Source organism: Phyllobates terribilis, unplaced genomic scaffold (assembly GCF_046119375.1).
Source record: "Phyllobates terribilis strain yellow unplaced genomic scaffold, ASM4611937v1 Scaffold_9__5_contigs__length_417890890, whole genome shotgun sequence".
Lineage (NCBI taxonomy): Eukaryota > Metazoa > Chordata > Amphibia > Anura > Dendrobatidae > Phyllobates > Phyllobates terribilis.
In genome coordinates this window covers 92,675,641-92,696,128 of record NW_027362769.1, presented here as the reverse complement: position 1 = coordinate 92,696,128, position 20,488 = coordinate 92,675,641, and the positions used below count along the sequence as shown (strand labels likewise).

General features: G+C 44.0%; 1 protein-coding gene across 2 annotated transcripts; it reads left to right on the top strand.

The window, feature by feature from the left end:
* The first annotated feature begins 632 nt into the window (after positions 1 to 632).
* NUP35 (nucleoporin 35) lies at positions 633 to 19,629 on the top strand. Of its 2 annotated transcripts, XM_073646777.1 has the most exons (10): positions 662 to 777; positions 3,588 to 3,623; positions 4,844 to 5,008; positions 5,748 to 5,875; positions 8,541 to 8,601; positions 10,330 to 10,471; positions 11,913 to 11,982; positions 12,534 to 12,662; positions 13,296 to 13,448; positions 16,488 to 19,629. In XM_073646777.1, the coding sequence occupies exons 1-10, from the start codon at positions 750 to 752 to the stop codon at positions 16,563 to 16,565; spliced, it is 990 nt and encodes a 329-aa protein (XP_073502878.1). In that variant the 5' UTR covers positions 662 to 749; the 3' UTR covers positions 16,566 to 19,629. The 2 variants fall into 2 exon arrangements, with proteins under 2 accessions (XP_073502879.1, XP_073502878.1); XM_073646778.1 differs by lacking the exon at positions 3,588 to 3,623 and having other exon boundaries at positions 633 to 777.
* The last annotated feature ends 859 nt before the right edge of the window (positions 19,630 to 20,488 follow it).

Below are 20,488 nucleotides of genomic sequence, written 5' to 3'. Positions count from 1 at the left end.
TCGCTCCCGACACTAGTGAATCCTGACAGTGTACATGGCGCGCGCTATGAGGATTCACAAGTCTGCAGTCACAGAAAGTGACCCAAAGCCTGGACTACACCTTTAAATGGCATAATTACAGTTTTTGTTCATAGTGACGCCCAAAAAATGAATGAAAAGATATCAGAAAGTTATATGGAGCAAAACCGTGATGATAAAAACTACAGATCGAACCATAAAAATACATGTCCTGATACTGCTCTATAAATCTAAAAATAATGAAGTTCTATCTCCTGGAAGGAAAAATACAAGATGAAGGGGAACAATGGGGTTCCTAGCGCCTGAGGGTCCGCACACACCTGGAGTGCACCTTTCTACACACACAGAATAAATCCTGCTGGAGGACCCTAAGTTCCCAAATGCAACACTTTTCTGAGTAGTGTGAACAGAGCAGATCTAAAAACACGCAGGGAACCTTACAAAATGGTATTCCTATCCAGTCTACAACAGTATAGCCGCACAGAACACAGGGCTGCAGACATGAGGTCTCCATGGAAACCGCAAGCGAGGGTGGACCGCAGTCCTACAGCGCAGGCGCCATGTCTCCAGTACAACTCTGAGTACAGTACCATAGCTCACCGCTAGGTGTGGCTATTCCACGCAAGCACACAAAGAAAAACTACTTCCGCGGGAAGTGACGCAGTTGCACCAGGACTTCCCGGCGCTCAGCAGTAGTTTTATTTGAATCCCACTTGGTAGCTGCTCCGGTCATGTCCGCCTTCTCTCTGGACTCGCTAGGTGAGTGGAGTCTGGCAACGCGGTAGCTCTAGAGTTGTCCGCTACGGAAGCTGAGAAGGGACAGACTTTATAGGATGTGTAGTAGACGCGTCAGTGGAGCAGGTCCTGCGGTTATGGCGTCGTAGTATCACTGCTCCATCCAGTCACAGGCTGCCATGTCATGCTAACGGATCTCCGCCCCAGGATGTGCTCACTCTTCTGTCTTCACGCACATTTTGGCTGTATCCTGCCCCTCACAGCCGCATCATGGCCGCCTCTGGTGGTTGTCAGTGTTCTCGCTCTCACTGCTTTTTATATTTCACAGCTGCCTCTAAAAGGCTATGTTCACACATTGCCTTTTTTATGCACATTTTCGGCTGTGTTTTGCAGTACTAGCAAAGTCTGAGATTCGTGAGAACTCATGCACACACCTTGGTTTTTATTTGTTCCGGATTTTGTGCTTTGCATATTTTTTTTGTAGAGTTAAGCTTGTCACTTCTTTCATTGTTTTTTTTTTTCACCCATTAGAAGTAATGGGAGGTGAAAAAAAATGCTGAAAAACCCACCAAAAATGCAGGCGTCAGGTTTTTCAGCTTTTTTTTTTTTTTTTTTGTGCCAAAACCAGAATGAGATTTTTTTTTTTTTCCACTGAACTTTATGTCCATGCATAAAGAGACAAAAGGACAGTGAAAAAATCCTGAACAAAACCCCTGCCAAGAGATCAGGTTTTGCTGCTGAAAAAACATAATGTGTGAACATAGCCTAAATGTGACATCTCCATCTTTGCCTCTGTAGTGGAGCAGCCGCATGCACTGCAACTCCACAGCTGAAATCCAGTGGTGATCTCCTATGTTCTTCTGTGAATTTCTCTGCAAATACTCAGTGGATTACTCCACAGGAAGCCATGTGTGATTGGACCATTCTGCACGAATTGCACAAGTCAGGAGTGGATTCAGGAGAAATGAGAAATATAATGGTAGATGCACGCAGTGCGTAATGCAGTGTCTCTGCATATGGCATTTGTGGTGGTATTTAACCCCCCATGGTTTCCAAACTGTTAAAGGGGTTGTCCGGCCTAAGGCTACAAGCCTGTGGTCACTATGTCTGTGACTGCAGACTTGTGAATCGTCACCTCACGTGCACTGTTCACTCTCTCAGGATTCTCTGGTGTGAGGAGCGGGCGGTCATGTGACCACAAGTATGTGATTTGCATATAACCAGCCACATTCCAACTAGACTGTGTCCAGCCTCTCTCATTACACTTGCGAAGAGTGAGGCTGCACCTATCTAGATGGCACATGACAGCATGTATGCTAATCACATACTTATGGTCACATGATTGCCTGCACCTCACAGTGCACTTGAGGATTCACAAGTCTGCAGTCAATCAGCACACATGCCCCTCCCCCACCCTCGGGAGAGCGAGTGCCAACACTGGAGGTGAGTATAAGTGTTGTTGTTTTACGGGAGAAGACATGAAATGGTTGTCAGAGTAGTAGATGACCACTTTTAAGTCTGCAGTGGATTCCACCTAAAGAATCTGCATGCTGTGGATTTTATAACCTGCACTGCAGTCACTTTACACATGTGTCTGTGAGATTTATAAAATCTCATCAACTTAGATGATATACTCTGGTATGCTCTATAATTACTCTGCAGATTTTCTGCACACAAATCTATGAAAAATCCCCATTAAATTTGCACCATGAGCATTTACCCTAAAAGGACTACGCCTACATGCACACCTCCATGTGCTGTCCATTTTTTTTTTTTTTTTGGTCCATCTACACATCAGTTTATAACCAGACTAGTGATGAGCGACCATGCTCATTTAACTCCTTCACGAGCATGCTTGGGTGCTTACCGGGTATCTTTGGCGTGCTCGTATATTATGTTCAAGTCCCTCCTGTCTGTAGGATATACAGCTGTAGGACAGCCTGAACACATGCAGGGATTGCTTGTTTGTTAGACAGTCTCAACACATGTGAGGATTCCCTAACAGCCTTAAATCCTGCAGACGTAGGGACTCTAACACAATATGCGAGCACGCTGAACATACTCAGAAAGCACCCGAGCGTGCTCGGTTAAAGGGTTAAACGAGCACGTTCACTCAATCACTAGTCCGGACCCGTTTCTCTGGTTTGTGAGGCCCAGAGCGGGTCTTAGGCTCATCAGTTGTGCAGATTGAACTCAGCCGTTAGTTTATAGGAGTCTGTTAAACACGTCTGAAATACGAAAAACAGACTTCGTGCTTCAAAGTTTCATCCATTTTTTTTTTGTTAATTGATAAATATAAACTCAGTGTATGTATGTGTATGTATGTGTATGTATGTGTATGTATATGTATGTATATGTATGTATATGTATGTATATGTATGTATATGTATGTATATGTATGTATATGTATGTATGTATATGTATGTATATGTATGTATATGTATGTATATGTATATGTATATGTATGTATATGTATATGTATATGTATATGTGTATATATATATATATATATATATTTATTTTTTTTTTTTTTTTTCTTTTAAACGTTCCATTTTACACAATGTAAAAATCAACACACATGTGTGAATGTCGTTGTCCATTTCCTTCCTACTGGATCCACTTTTGACATGGGCTCAAATTACATGTGTTTGTCCAGACTTGGAAGGAAGCGGTTAGTCATTTCATCTTACACGAGCCACATGCAGCTGGAAATAAAGACTCGCTCATTCATTAGAGAGCAAGATCTTAGAGCCAGGCCCTAAGAAGTGTTTACAGAGCAGCTACTTCCGCCGTCTCCCGACTTGATTGACAGGTCTCTCACTTTTTGTGTGTAGGATCGATTAACTGTCCAGAAGGTGCAGCAGCTTCAGGTCGGTCTGTTATTTCAACCTATTTCTATTAAACAACCCCTTTAGCACTTCAGAGAAAGTTATTGCTGAGGATGTCTGACCGATTTCCTGTTGCCCTTGGTTTGGGCAGCATTAAAGGGTTTCCATGTATAATCAGGGCTGTGGAGTTGGTATAAAATAGACCGACTCCTAAAATATATAATTGGTACAGTAGTACAGTGCAGGATGTGCTGTAAATGTTTTCATAAAAATTTGGGAAAGTTATGAAATGTTCTATTCCTGATCTAAGGGTCTTGGCTGTTAGTTGAGATGAATCTGTGCTGCACTTTATGTACACGCTCAGTAGTGAGACCGGGCTGTGGAGTCACAGGTTTGGTTTACCGACTCCACCACCCTGTCTATAATTTTTTTTTTTTTCCTTTGTTGTTTAGGTCACTTTTTTAATATTTAAAGAAAATCCTGATATCTTGCAGTTTTCAGTCTGGTCACCCAACCTCATAATAGGCTGATACTTCCTGTTCTGTACAGATCACCTCTCAACAGTCTCATTATCACAGACAGGATTATAATGAAAGGTGACACTTTATATAAATAACACAGGATTCGTCATTTACAATGGGTGATGGTCACAGCTCACCTGCTCTCCCTTTCTGCACAGGTCACACAGCACAACTAGAAAACTCTTTAATAGAAGTCAATGAACATCTCCAGTCTTTTGTTTCCTTTGGTCCATGCAGCTTCTCTAAAGCTTTGAATTAAGTTAAAGGGGTGGTCTGGTCTAAATTGATTAGTCTGGACCGGAGGCTATGTATGCGTTATACATACTCCCAGGCAGAACACATCTAGTGGGCACAGCCTCGCTCCATACCCTTGTATTAAGCGAGGCTGTGCCAATGGGATGCTGTTTTTCTAGATGGGGCGCGACCTCGCTCAATACAAGTGTATGGAGCGAGGCTGCGCCCACTAGACAAGTTCTGCTCGGGAGTATGTATAACGTATACATCACCCCCGGTCCTGGCTCAGAAACTGGTGAATCCCTGCCACTCGCACACAAGTCTGGCTTCTGACGTGGCGGTTATTCCACTGCTGCGACCACCATTGTTGGCAAACAGCATCTACCACCAAATGGACACAACTTTCTGTAAATTTCTCACACTTGGTTGTAGCACTCGGTGGTGATTATGGCATTGGGTGGATATAGGATTAATGAAATGTAACTTTCCATTATAACTTCCCTTTAGGTATCGGTGGCGAACCAATGACACTAGGATCACCAACCTCTCCGAAGCCTGGTGGTGGTGCCCAGTTCCTGCCAGGTTTCCTCATGGGTGATATCCCGACTCCTGTAACTCCACAGCTGCGTCCATCATTGGGCATTATGGAGCTGCGATCCCCATTGATAGGAGGTATTGTATTGGGGCAGGAAATTGCTATTCTATTCATACAGAATGTAAAAGAGCCATAGGCTAATTTTTTACTGGGCAATTGGGGAGTTCTTTATGTTGCATTTTTTTTTTGCACGTATTAGCTAAATTAGGTTACTTGCATTTTTTTTTTTTTTTTTCATGAGTTTTTGACGTTGCGGTTTTTGTCTTTTTGGCACTTCATATTTTAAATAAAGCTACTTTTTTTTTTTTTTGCTTCCTGGTATTTGGCCTTAACAAAATTTTGATCTAATCATGTGCAGATTCCATGCATTTTCTACCTGCGCATCTAATGCAAGTCTATGGCGAAAATCCGTAAATTAAACGGCATACTCACAAGAGAAGTTGACATGCTGCCGATTTTAAACACGAACCTCGGGTCAGTCTACGCTGTAAAACCCTCCCAAAAAAAACAGTAGGTGTGAGATTTCTAGAACTCCCATCACGAGATGCTGCGTTGTTTGCACAGATAAAATATGCTGTGTCAAAAACTCATTGTGGGAATTTAACCATAGAGATTAGCAAACACTGGGTGGAAAGAAGAGTAGGGGAATGCAGATCTGTCTTTTCTGATTATTGTGGGTGGGTGCGCTGAGCCTAGGGAAGGCTTATTCCTTTGTCGGGATCAGCTCCATGTTTTTGGTGTAATTAGAATGACTCCCGATACATGTTATATGTAAGTCGAGCAGTATTGTCACTTTAATAACCCTTTGTTTAATAGGGAGTTCTCCCCCTCAGCCTGTACTTCCTGCTCATAAGGATAAGAGTGGCGCCCCCCCTGTTGCAAGCATTTATGATGATCTTCTAAGCCCGGGTCTTGGATCTACACCTTTAAGTTCACGAAAACTGGTAAAATATATTTTTTGATTATTTAAGAACTTACCTTGGTAAACTTTGTCGGCTTTGGTTGCTGCAGGTTTTTATTTTTCTGGAGCACTGGCATGGCGTACATCCACATGACCACTGCAGCCAGTCACTTGCTTCAGTGGTGGTGATAGAATCTGCTACTCAAAACTGCTGAGAATGATTGATTGGCTGCAGTGGTCCCTCCATCAAAGACCGGCACACACCACCAAAGCATCGACACTGAAGTTTAGGGTGGTTTAATCCTTAAGTAATGTTTGTTTTACAGCATTTTGTAAAGTTACTTTCGTTTTTTAAACTCTTAAACAAGCAGTTTAATGAACTTTCCAGGATAGGAAGCTGGGTTGTGTGTAATTCTTCAGTCCCCTTAAGAGATTGGAGCTAAGCTACAGTGTATGGTCAGGTGCAGTGATTCTGCACTAAAAAATGCATTTATGAAAACCTGTCATGTCTGGCAAAAAAAAGCAATAATCCAGTCTGATTGCTATTGTGCAACCACATAGAGAAAAAAGGCGTACTAAGAACTGATTTGAAAACATTAACACAATCTTATTATACATATACCTTAAAAACACTACAAAAACCGATGGCTTAAGAAAAAGTGGCTAAGAGCCAAAATGGGGCACCATTGATTGGCAGTATACAAATTATTCAATTACATAAAGTTATGTTAATTGTTAGTTGGTATTAAATCATGATAGCATCTCTGTTAACAACTAGTACTGGCTTTGTTCATTATATACAATTGTGTGACTCTAGAAGTACCAAAATGAAGCAAGTTAATTGACATATAGCCATACTAAAATCTTAATAATAAATATTGGCTTTACCTAGATAAAGTGCTCAGTGCAAAATGTCAGGACTGTTATGCCCACATTATATTCACTGAAATTAAGTGCATATGCAAGACAGAGCCAGACTGAACATTTGTACCTGTGCCAAACATTGGTGCCACATCCCCAACACGCGTTTTGGCGAGTGCTTTCTTCTGGGGGAGTGATAGCCATAGTTCCCTTAAATATACATGCCGTATAAGCCGAGGTACCTAATTTTACCACAAAAAACTCGGGAAAACTTTTTGACTTGAATATAAGCCTAGGGTGGTAATTGCAGCAGCTACTGGTAAATTTCCCCATTCTGGTACGCATTGCCCCCTCATCCCCCAATCCTGGTATGCATGGCCCCATCATTGCGCAGACACACACAAAAAAAAACAAAAAAAACACTTCTACTCCCCTTCCTTCCTCACCTCTGCTCCAGCACTGCTGTGTCCTGTCTGCCAGCAGCTCATGTCGGAATATGAGCAGCACATGGTTTCATAGCCATGCGCTCTCAGACGCTGATGTGAGCTGCTGCCGGCATATTCACTCCTCTCCACGCCGGGACCATGGGCGTGGAGCAGAGTGAATATGCATTCTCTTTAGTAGCAGGCACTGTCAGCAGGAGCTGCAGCTCAGCGCTCTTGTGCCCGCTACTAAAGAGAATGAACATTATTATTTTCCACGCCCATGAGTGTGGAGAAGAGGGAATATTCACTTCCCTTTAGCAGCGACACTGGAGCGCTGAGCTACTGCCTGTGCTGCGCTCCTCCGCAACTGCAACCCCCCCCTCACCACTATCCACCAACGGAATTGCCATATACTCGGGTATATACCCGAGTAAAAGTCGAAGAGGGGGGGCTTTTTCTGCACAAAGTGTGCTGAAAAGCTCGGCTTGTACTCGAGTGTATATACGGTATGCGTCCAATAAGAGAGCCCATAACATTGACACAGTAATATGGGGCTTGTCAGAATGCTATGGATTGGCGCGTGAAGCCCTGATGTCACCACAATCAGTGTCACCTTTAACAGTGTCCTTAAAGCAAACCTGTCACCATATTTGATCGATATGAGATACGGCCAGCACGTTTCAGGCCCGATATACAGCATTCTAATATGCTGTATATATTCCCACAATCTAACCTTCAACACAAGAAGAAGAGCTTTTATTATACTCACCTGGGGGGCGGTCCAGTCGGAGGGTGTTGCTGGTCATGGTCTGACCTCCCTTCTTGCAATGCAGTCCTCCTTCTTGCTTCCTATGGGTGACTCATTACTACATCATCCACACAGTCTCTCCGGCATCGCGCTCCTGTGCAGGCGTACTTCTCTGCCCTGACGAGGGCACAGCAAAGCACTGCAGTGTGCCGGGAAAGGTCAGAGAGCCCCTGCGCACTGGGATACTTTACTCCGCCCTAGCGCAATGCCTGGGATCCTGTGTGGATGACAGATGCATCATCCACATGAAGCAGAGACGGAGGACTGCATTGAAAGAAGGGAGGCGCCGGACCAGGACGAGCGACACCCCCAGGAACGGACAATAAAGCTTTTTTTCCATCATGGTGTTCATTTATGATGTAATTTATGCTTTAAAGTATTCATTATTAAACTCTATGTCCACTATTCATTTATTTACTATATTATGTGCTGTGTCCATCTCCTATAAATGCGGACCATGGCGCAGCCTGCGTGTTTCACCATTCTAGTACGGTCTGACAGGTTCCTGGATCAAACCTCAGAGAGGTTGGACTCGGGAGATCTGCGGCTGTAGTCATGAATGTTGCTAGAAGAACTTATTTCATGTCTTTTGTTTTCTCTCTCTCCCTCTACAGACAAACCTTTCTACAATGCAGACCTCTCACACAGGTTTCATCCCGTCCACCCCAGGTGCAGGTAAGTTACACAGTGGAGCGCTGTCCATCAAAGTGAATCCTTGTTTGTATCAAGTCTGATTGTCTATTTCAATGGCCAATTTCCCGGTCTGTATATCAGAGGATAAATGTAAATCTGTTCACTTCTCGCTTATTGCCACTAGGTGTCCTCCTTGTAATGTGAGGGGAAATATATAGCAAGTTATTAATCCTGTCTAGCAGTGACTCTGCAAACTTGATTTGGGGTGGGGGAGTTGGCTTCATCACAGCGGCACACGCTGGATGGGAAGTTTTCACCCCTGCTTGGTTCACTTATTTTGTGCTAACATTTCGGCGCAGTGTTGCATTTTTAACCACGTCATTGCTCGTGTAAAGGCAAAAATGCGATGCACGGCATGTACGACAGTTTGACACTTGCTTTGTGAATCTTTTTCTTTCTCTGAATCTGTGCTAATGGATCATTAAATTGCTGTTTAGATTCTGAGCTCTCGAAACCTAATGAATAAAAATGGACAATCTTTGCTTGGACTTGCTTTCCATCACTACAATGGACTCATTTAACCACTTTGTGCAACCTGACATAACTGTCAGTCACGGTGCAGGCTTGGGAGCTGACCCTCTCCGTCCATTGCAGGTGCTGGCTGTGGAATACAGCTGTCTTCTGCAGCGGCCAGATCTAGCTCTGATTGCTGTTTAGATGCAATGCCTATTGTCCTCCCATCTTGACATAATCACAAGGTGCAATGAAAATGTAAAAATTCTTATATTAAATATCTTTAAGGGGGGGGGGTAATTTTTCTTTTTTTTTGCACTGCAATGATGATGCTGCTCAGCGAAGGTTCATTAAACTAGCTATCTCTAGTAGTGTACCTTTTACACTGTCGTTGCACATGTAACTTACCCCAGGTTCACAACTTTTAGGCTATGTTCACACATTGCGTTTTTTGTCTGCTTTTTTTTTTTTCTGCAGCAAAATGCTTTTTTGCTGCGTTTTTTTTTCACGGTCCTTTTGTCTCTTTATGCGTGTACATAAAGTTGTGAGAAAAAAAAATCTTTCTGGTTTTGGCACAAAAAAAAAGCACTGAAATGTGACACCTGTGTTTTTGGGTGAAAAAACGCTGAAAGAAGGGATATGCTCTGTTCTGCATAAAAAAAAATACCTGCAAAGTACAAAATACTGATCAAATAAAAACCAAGATGTGTGCATGAGATTTCTGGGATCTCAGACTTTGCTGGTAATGTAAAATGCAGCTGAAAATGTGCATAAAAAAACGCAATGTGTGAACATGGCCTTATAGCAAAATCCCCCACAAACCCTCAAGTATTAAATGTCCTGCTGCAGACTTTCCCCTTCTACAGTGAAAGTGGAGTAAACTGGGAAAATCTGTGACGTGATTGCAAATATACAAATCTACAAGACATATTTTTAATTCCTTGTGAAAAAGTCTGCAAAACTGGTTGGGATTTGTAAAACCTGATGAATTTGCCTATGTCTGCAATCTACTGTGCAAATCTGAAGGTAAAATTCCCAGCAGTTCTCTCCCATATAGATGTACTCTTAAAACTTTAAAATAAAATCCACAGGATTTGCTTTAAATGTTAGTTTTTGTCTCCGGAGGTCACGGCACTGGATGCGGCGGTGGCCTCAATCAGGAGGTGGTAACACGTATCTAGGTCTGTTGTAGTCTGTGGGAATGATGTAAAATGCTAAGCCAGTTTAGTGATATTTTTTTTATTTTATATTAAACAGCTGCAAGAGTTTTTAGCCCGGCAACCATGATGCAATCCAGGAAAGGAACGATGTCTCCTGCGCAGGTGGATCCGTTTTACACACAAGGCGACGCTTTGACATCCGATGACCTTCTTGATGATTCTTGGGTTACAGTATTCGGGTAAGCTATAGGTTTGTAAAATTTATGAACATGCAACTGTCTGACCAGCTGATAAAGGGATGCTGTCAAGTCCCAAAATATAATTACTCATGGAAATCACATGCAACCACCTTATGGTTTGTGCCCATGACGTCCTTAAGATGTTGGTGGAGCCACCACGATTTTTGTAGGTGAAGCTGCTTCAGTGAAAAGCCGGCAAACTCTTTCCTAAAGTGGTTTCGCTGGTGATTTTTCCTTTGTCAGTGGAGCCTCCCCAAAAACGATGTCTTTTGCTTATACTGTGCAAAATAAACAGGAGGGGGGATAAAAGTACAGGAAGAAAAAAGTGGGTATACCTGGATAACTATTACAATAAATATATTTTTATGTCCATACAAAGGTCTCGTATATCACAAGTGAAAGATAAGAAGCAATATACAAAGTACAAATAACATACCTTTTTTAGTTTTAAATGTACATCTTAATTCTATTTAGTGAACGTAACTAATAAATCTAATATTACAAAAAATACATAGGCTAAATTACATCTAATATATACTTACCTTGAAATGTCTTCACATCCTGTTCCGTCCAGATGTGTCCGGATCCCAGAATTCCAAGCGGCGGAAGTTTGTTTACGCCATATTGGGACACCCAAGTGATGGGTGTCTCAATATGGAAAACGCTGGTGGTACCAACAGCGGAGCACCATCGTGAGCACGCCTCCGCCGGGATCAGCCGAATGATTCACTGACCGCCGCCATCTTTGTACAGGAGGAGCGCATGCGCAGTTTTAATGTGACCGCCGCTATCTGCCTGCACAAAGATGGCAGCGGTCTGATTTACTGTGCGGGGAGACGGCTCACATGAGAGAACACATGAGGGAAGAAGACAGCACAGGGGTGGAGAGGGAGCAGACAAGGGGGAGAGCACATGGGGTGGGGGGGTAAAGAGAGAGTGGATAGGTGGGTGAGCACATGGGGGTGTGGGGGGAGAGATTCTCAACACTGCAAAACCTGCCCCTATCGTGACATTACCGCCCTCCTGATGCGATTGGCATCGGGCCTCCCATTTAGTATCCATAGAAGTGGTATATACATATAACTAGCTATAATAGACTCATATGCTATTATGCCCATGTAATGATAAATTTTACTCAATGTGAGAGCAGGGTCTTTAATGGACTACTATATTTATACACGATTGAAGTATTAAACCAATATATGGCAGATGAGCATCAGAGCAATGCATAAATAGACAGAGGATAAGAGTATAAAGGCAATGTTACCGTCAGTGCAGAGAGCCAGGGACCCACCACACCTGATGCGCGTTTCGATTAGGAAAGCTTCGTCCCTGGAGTAGTTGATATTTTCCATGCATATGTGAGCCTTATTTGTTATATGGTGTTGATCAGCATTCTGCTATTCACTTATTGACCCTAATGCATTTACTCTGTTTTTAGGTTTCCTCAAGCCTCGGCCTCTTACATTTTATTGCAGTTTGCCCAGTATGGGAATATTGTAAAGCATGTGGTAAGGAGTGTTTTTATGATGTAATAACAGTTCAGTTGATTGCATTTGCTTAGTATGTTAGTAGGATTTCCAGATGTAGAGCCATATACGGGGGTACACCTAAGGTCAAGCCGGCAGCACTGACAAAAAAACGAAAATGGACTTGCTGCGAATGTGTCTAGCACCAATGGAAAAAACAAAACAGATATCGGGCTCCATATACATGTACCCGTCTGCTATCCACACAGATGAGCTTGATAAAGGCCACAAACTGGTTGAAATGTTTCAGTGCTGAGGTTATCGCTCTAGATACAGTATACATCGTCCATAGGCTCCTATGATAAATAATATCACTCCTCATGTCTCTATATGGAATACTGCAAGAAACGTATACCAGTACCATAGAGGCGAAATGTCCACACTTTTGCCTTTGATCAGATGAATGGAAGCCAATGGATACTTTGAACGTTTGCATCCTGAGCTTCTCCAGCGCAGACGGACGCTGCTAACACAATGTGAATTTTATTAATTCCCCCCAATTGTGTTGCTTTGAACTTTTCTTTCCTTTGCAGATGTCAAATGCAGGGAATTGGATGCACATTCAGTACCAGTCCAAGCTGCAGGCAAGGAAAGCATTGAGTAAGGATGGAAAGATATACGGAGATTGCATCATGATTGGAGTGAAACCTTGTATTGATAAGGTAAGGCTGATGTAATGTGACTAATGACGGCATTTCACAACTCCATCATTTTCCGGTCTTCATAGGAAAACCGGGTCTCTAGTGCCACTTATTGGACGTAGCTGTCTGATAAGTCAATATTGTCCCTTTGCAGATCCTATTTTTTTTTTTTTTTTTCTATAGCGCCAACATATTACGGAGCATTTCACAATTCAGAGGGGACTTGTACAAACAAGATCCTTGTCACGTGGCTTGGGTTATAGTCAGACCGGAATCTCCATTTACCTACAGCTGTTTAGGTGTTCATGCTCTTCAAAAATAGTAAAGCTAGTTGGCTGGGTGCGAGGCTTTCGACAGGTGGTCTATAGGCCACTCTAGTAATCATGTTCTTCTTTTTTTTTTTTTTTTTATTACTCTGCTTAGAGGCTATTTTCCTATTTATTTCCCACTGAGCATTGCATGGCCTATACATTTCCCATTGCCTGCTCCATAGACTCGCAAGTATCAAAAACTTGGGTAATGATTTTTGCAGGAGGCCAGACCTCAACCAGTCGCTAGAAGAGGAGGGTCCCCAAGACTTCAGCAGAATCTCCATAGAGGACTTGTATAGAAAAATTGACAAAAATTTCACATAATTGAATCTTTTTTTTAAAGAGTGTAATGGATGGTGGCGAGAAGATATCGGTGTCATCTGTCTCCACACCACCAATAACAGCTTTCGGTACGCCTTCTCAGCAAAATGGTACTCCAAGACGAGGAATGAAACCTCTTGCAGCAACATACAGAGTTTCAACAAGTGACTACCAGGTATTTTCTGTTTGATGTAATCTCAACTAAAAGGCTTTTAAAGGGAACTGGACATGACCCTCATGCCCTCCAACCAACCAGCATTAGTGTTTGTCACGAAATACCCTGCCTAACCAGCCCTCTATAGTGTTTAACACCTAGACCCATGTTTAAAACAAGGCTTTATAAATTTTGCATTTCATATGCTAATTAGGCATTTAACTAATCAGTGGGCCCTTGTGTTCTGCCTGTGGGCGTGATGACATGATTTGCAAGAACCAGTCTCATTGCCAGCTCTGCAAAACTCACTCATGCACGCAGCTTTCTTTGCCTGCATCATTGCTCCTCTGGAGCTTGGGTGTACGCTTCTGGACATGGCCAGTGCGCCTCTGAAGCTGGGAACACCGGGGGCCGCCGGACAGGTGAGTATGAGGGTTTTTTTTGTTTGTTTTGTTTTTTACACTACTAGACTGCTCCTCCCATTCACGCCGCTCTCGCTGTTAACAGAGGGAGCGGCGGTCGGATGAGAGGAGTAGTAGCCTCCTCTCTTGACCCGGGTACCAGCCGCAGCGCAATTCCGCCGCGAATTTGCTCCTATTGACTGTTATTGAAATGCAGCAAATCCGCATGTATAGATATTATACATGCAGGTTTGCTGCGATTCAATGCAAGTCAGTGGGCTCAAATCTGCGGCGAAATCACGCAAAAAATGGTCCTGCTGCGTTTTCTGCCGCAATGGTAATCTGGAGCGGAAATCTCCGCATCATGTGCACAGCACATGCGGATTACCATTGGTATACATGGCAGACCTATTAACATTTGGTTTTAATGCGTTTCCGCGGCGGAAAAACCGCTGTGGAAATGCATAAAAAACGCATTGTGTGCACATACCCATACGCAGTGTTCCTCTGAAGCCGGGCAGCGTACAACTGGCTTCAGAGGAGCAATGATGTGGGTGAAGAACTGCAGACTGCTGAACAGTGACAGTGTGTGATACAGTCAGTGTTGGGATTCCCCTGGATTCCTCATGCAGGCGGTCACATAACCACGTGTATGCAATTTGCATATTTGTATTCTTATACCGATTAATCTCATCTGGTTTTTCTCAATTCTCTTCTATTGAGAAAAGCTAGATAACACTAGTCCGCATGCAGAATACAGGGGAATCGTGACAGTGTGTGCATTGCACGCTGTGATTTGGTAGTCACTAGGGTTGAGCGAGTATGTTCTGTCCGAGTATGCTCGGGCCGAGCTCCGAGTATTTACAGCTGCTCGGTGATGAGGTTGAATCGCTCCCGTGTGCATGATTTGCAACTGTTTGACAGCTTTATTACATGTGAGGAATGTGTAAGAAATAGACATTCCTCACAGGTAATAAAACTGTCAAACAGTTGCAAATCATGCACACGGGAGCGATTCAACCATATCACCGAGCAGCTGTAAATACTCGGAGCTCGGCCCGAGCATACTCGGCGAAAGGGTTAATAGAACATACTCGCTCAACACTAGTAGTCACATAGTGATTTGTAGACTTTTATTTATGGACTGGAAAACACCTTTAACTTTAAATGATGCATTTAACTTTGCCAGCATACACCATTAAAGGATATATCTAGAACTTTAGAGAAAAACAAAAAATGTGGCTAGGCACTAACAGGCAGGTAGTTGCAACTTACCTGCCTGTTGTGCATGGCGCCGTTCTTCCGCAGGACAGAGCGATCACAGACCGCTTGTGGCGGGGATTGACCTGCATTCGCAACGTGACTGGTCATGACTTCTGATGTCATTCTGACTGACGACTCCCCCAGTTAGTAAGCTGGGATCTGGCTCTCAATCAGAATGACATCAGAAGTCCAGCCTGTCTACAGAGCGAAGCTGAAAAGAAGCCAGCAGTGGTCTGTGACCGTGCTGTGCTGGGGAAGAATGGCGCTGTAACAGGCAGGTAAGTTACAATTACCTACCTGTTAGTTCTTAGCCACATTTTTGGTTTTTTTATAAAGTCCCGGATATCTCCTCTAAGGGGGAAGCTTTTTATGTACCAATAAAATAGTATACACCTAGCTTATAAATGCCCCACAGTGGGGCTAACACTTGGGCAAAATAGTTTTGTTACTTTATTAGCTGGAAAGCTATATTGGCCTTGATATACTGATTTAATGTGTACCTGTAGTGAAAAACTCTGTAGCCTGGTTCTACTTTAATTCATTGTAGAAGTTTTGGTGCAGTAGCCTCTTTGTGCATTGGGTCGGGATTGTGGATAGGGTCTTCGGCCCCTCTGTTTTTTTTTTTTTTTTTTGTTATATAAATTTTGCACTAGCGCTGCCCTTTCTGTGGGCAGCACTTATGCATATTCATGTGCCACCGTTCTTCAGCAAAATTGAGCTGAAGGCGACCATGTTCAGATTAATTTTTCGGCGGTCTTCAGCAAAATAGCGCCGGAGATGGTGCATGCTTTGATTAACCTTACGGTCTCCAGCTAAATGGCAGCACATGCACCGATCGAGATCTCGGCTCGTCATTGAGCTGAGATCCCAATCTGCGCATGTGCACCCACTTTGCTGGAGCACGCTGGGACATGACTGTGTGCGGGAGGCGCTAGTGTGAAATGTAAAAGACTGGTACAAATGCGGAGGGGCCAAACCAAAGGCCGAAGGCCCTACCCACATTCCCGCCCCTCTGCACAAAGAGGCTATGGCACCAAAACTTCTAGGGTGAATTAAACAATAACCAGGCTACATATATTTTCACTACAGGTATCCATTAAATAATCAGTATAACAGCATTATGGTTAAATTGTGATGACAGGTTCTCTTTGACATGAGAAAGCAGGGGGGGGGGCCTATTGGCCGCTGCAGAGATGCTGGATGTGATGCTCATCATAGTAGTCTCATTGTGAAAGGGGTAATCTGTTGACTAATCCTTGGAGGGGGTTTCCTTCGTGTAGTTTATGATCTAATTAGTGTGGTCTATTACATAGAGTCCATCAAACTGGAAATTTTGCCTTTTAATTTACAGAGTCCTAAATATACATTGTTTGTTTTTTGTTTTATTTTTTTAAAGGTTTTGTCAGACAAGCAAACGCCTAAAAAGGACGAGAGCCTCGTGTCTAAGGCCATGGAATTTGTGTTCGGATGGTAGTTGGGATCTAGGAGACTGAGGCGTTTGGCTTCTTACTGCCACATTTCTGGGTTAGTTCTATAACCACTCTTGGCAGATCAGAAGACACCGGACTTGCCTTATGTAATTTCTACAGATGTGCAGAGAATGTTACCAGTTATCTGCTGTGTATGGCTATCTCTTTATGTTGCTGCTTGGACTTTGAACTAGGTAATGAATGTAATCAATCATCTGTACACGGAAACATCGCAACAATCAGAAACCTCAGCTGCGGCCGTTTACCCAAGTTCTCTTCTCGCCATCAATAATGCACTACTAGTGTCCTCTAATGCAAGCTTTGTCTATATTATTGTTTTATGTTGTAATTGATTTGTAAAAATTTCATGACTTATTTTCTCCCCAAAAATGTGAGTCTTATGCTTGAACACATTTTCAGTTTTATTCTTTTCTAATGTACAAAATTTTGTATTTTTTTTTTTCTTCTCTTTGCAGTTCAGTGTATAATAGCACTAAATGTAGGTTATGGAAACATTCTAGTAGAACACGCCTGACATTGGTGTCACCCAGGGCCCTGATTTTACTGACTCAGAAGTAGCATTGTGATAACTTTAGTGATCGAGGTTTAGTAGAATAGTGGGGGTGCAGCTTCTGCTCTTGTATCACATTGCATAAAACCAGTCTTAGGCTATGTGCACATTGTACGTTTTCACAGCGCTTTTTTCCCCTCGCCCATGACAGCACACCTTGAGCGAGGGATCCACCCCACCAAGGACAGGAAGCCGTCTGAAATAAAAGGGCGGTACCTCTCCTTCTCTTCAGTTGGTCTCCTGTCCTTGATGGGAACCTGTTTGTGAAGATGTTGCTAGCTTACCTGGGTCTGGTGTGGAAGAGCCGGCTCCAGCCTGTGCACCGGATTCCAGGCTCCAGAAGCTCCGTCCACAGCTCCCTGGGGCCGTGTCCGAGCGGGCGCAGGTGGTGAGGAGGGCTCCGGCTCCCTGCAGATCGCTACGCCGCCTTCCCCTTGCTGCAGGCTCCTTGCTGGCCGCACACGTGGAGCTGCGTATTCCGGGGCGTGACGCCGGGCCCTGATTTCACGGCGCGGTGCGCGCTGGGAAAGGAGTGTCAGGGGGGTGCCCGGATCCAACATTGCGGCGCCCTGTAAGCGCTTGCCGGCCGATTTTTGAAGCCTCGGCCGGTGGGTGTCAGGAGGGGGGAGGGCACTTCAACCGAAGGCCACACAGTCTCTGTAGCCTTGGCAGACCAAGACAGTCCGGAGCAGTAGCATCTGACCCATCCACCTCAGCAATGCCAGCGGAAGAAGCAGTCTTGCGCCTCTCATACAGAAAGCCGCTCAAATAACTGTAGTGGCAGCCGGAGAAGTAAGGTGTCGGACATTTCTGTGACAACCAGAAGGGATTCATCTATCCTGCCACAGCCTCCAAATCCGGTACCCTTCAGTGACTTCAGGGGTGAGTGATCTTCGTGAATGTCACTTAGTATTAATGGGAAGTTATTATGTGCTTCATCTCTTAGGAGCCTAAGAAGAGTAGCACCAAACAGAAGCACAGGACATGTGCCTTATGCTAAATTCCCATTTCCGTAGATGGCAGAAACAGCTTTGTTCAGGCAGTATTAATAGAACCATTGCGGAGAGTACACCAGATTTTGCAGCTAAACTGAGGTCCATAGACCGTGCAGAGGTACAGGGCTCACTGAAGGGTTTTCTTAAAGGGAAGAAGAGATCCCATAAGGATGTCTCCTCCAACTATGATTAATCTTCCCAGTCAAAGGGTCAATGGCTCAGTGATTCATCATCCTCTTCCTCAGCTAGTGGTAGACCCTGCTTCCCTATTGAGGGGAAGCATGAGAAATCGGGGGCATTACCTAATTCAGAGTAGATACCCTTTCGAGGATAAAGGCCCCGTCACATTAAGCGACGCTACAGCGATCCTGACAACGGTACGACCGGTCAGCGATCTCGCTTAGTGTGACGGGGACTTTAGGACTCTGAATCTTGGGATAAGATCCCCAAGGTCGATAGATCAGTTGCCCAATCATCTAAAAAAAAAAAAAAAAAAAAAAAAAAAAAAATCGTCTCTACTCCTGGAAGATTCGGGCATCCTTAAAGATGCTCTAGATAAAAAAGCAGACTCCTTCCTGCATCACACATGGGAAGCTGCAGCAGGGGGCCTTAAGCCAGCTGTAGTAGGCTCCTGTGTTGCAAGGTCATTCATGGTATGGCTATAACAATTAGAAAACCAGCTCAAAGATAAAAAGACCCCTAGAGATAAAATCCTCTCCAATCTACCTCTAATGCAGGCAGCATCAGCCTTCCTTGCTGACACATCAACGGATTCTGTTAAACTCTCAGCCAGGTCAGCAAACCTGTCTAAAGCCCCCGTCACACTAAGCGAGATCGCTGCTGAGTCGCATGTTTTGTGACGCAACAACGACCTCAATAGAGATCTCGCTACGTTTGACACTTGGCAGCGACCAGGCCCTGCTGTGAGATCGCTGGTCGTGTCAGAATGGTCTGGACATTTCTTTGATCGTTGAGGTCCCGCTGGGTAGCATGTATCGGTGTGTTTGACACCTTACCAACGACCTTGTTGACGACTCAGACACAAACACACAGGCGTGCATCTTTATACAGATCTTTACGGGTCGCTGCATCGCTGCTGTGTCGTTGGGAAGATCTGACTGTTTGACATCTCACCTGCGACCACATAGCGACGCAGCAACGATCCGTGACAGGTCGTATAGTTGTCGGGATCACTGTAGCGTCGCTTAGTGTGACGGGGTCTTAATGCTGCAGGCGGGCCTTGTGGCTCAAGGGTTGCCCAGGAGACCTGCAGTCAAAACATAAATTTATGTTCCTTCCCATGTGACTGCAAATTCCTGTTCGGCCAAAAGCTGGACGAGCTTTTGGAGAAAGCTGGCGATGGGAAGAGAGGTTTCACGGGGGCTACAAAGAGGTCTTGCTTTCGGAAAAAGATTTAACCGGGGTCGCCCTCCAGGAGCCAGAAAAAGATGGGATTCCAGATCTAAGGAGGAGTCGGGTTATATGTTTGGAGGACCATCCTCCGCGCCAGGCTAGAGGTCAGTGGAAGCCTATCCCATTTTATTCCAGTTAAGAAAGCCATTACATCAAATCCCTGGGTGCTGGGTATCGTGAGGGATGGCCTGAAGATACACTTCAGTCAGAATCCGCACCAAACCTTTGTGGTTACCCCCAGGAGGAAGTCCGTGGAGGAACAGTTGGGCTTAGAGTCAGAAATATTAGATTTAGTGAGGAAGCGGGTCCTTCACGAAGTTCCGGAGTCACAAAGGGAAATGGGATTTTATTTCCCCTTATTTGTGATTTACAAAAAAAAACAAAACAAATGGGTCCTTACGGACCATTATCAACCTCAAGAGTCTAAACCAACTGGTAGAAAACCAGACGGTCAAAATGGAATCAGTGAACTCACCAGTAAAACTGCTGCACCACAATTGCTTCATGGCAGTAATCGACCTAAAGGATGCCTATTATCACATCCCAATCCATCCAGCCTACCAAAAGTACCTAAGGGTAGCTTTGTTCATACATGGGGAACTGAGACATTTCCAATTCACTGCCCTACCTTTTGGTCTCTCGATAGCTGAGTGTTTATAAAGCTGATAGCAGAGGTGACAGCCTTTCTACCAATCAAAGACGTAGTGATCATTCCCTACTTAAACGACTTTTTGGTGATCGGGAGATCAGAAGACCATTGTTCCACTCAACTTCTAGATGTCACGTCGGTTTTACAACGGCTGGGATGGTTGATAAATTCTCAAAAATCGAAACTGACCCCCTCAAGGACTCAAATCTTTCTGGGCCTAACTCTAAATTCTCATCTCCAAGCCTGCTTCATCCCAGAAGACAAGGTTTGTAAAGTAATCAATTTGGTTGCAGGGGCTAT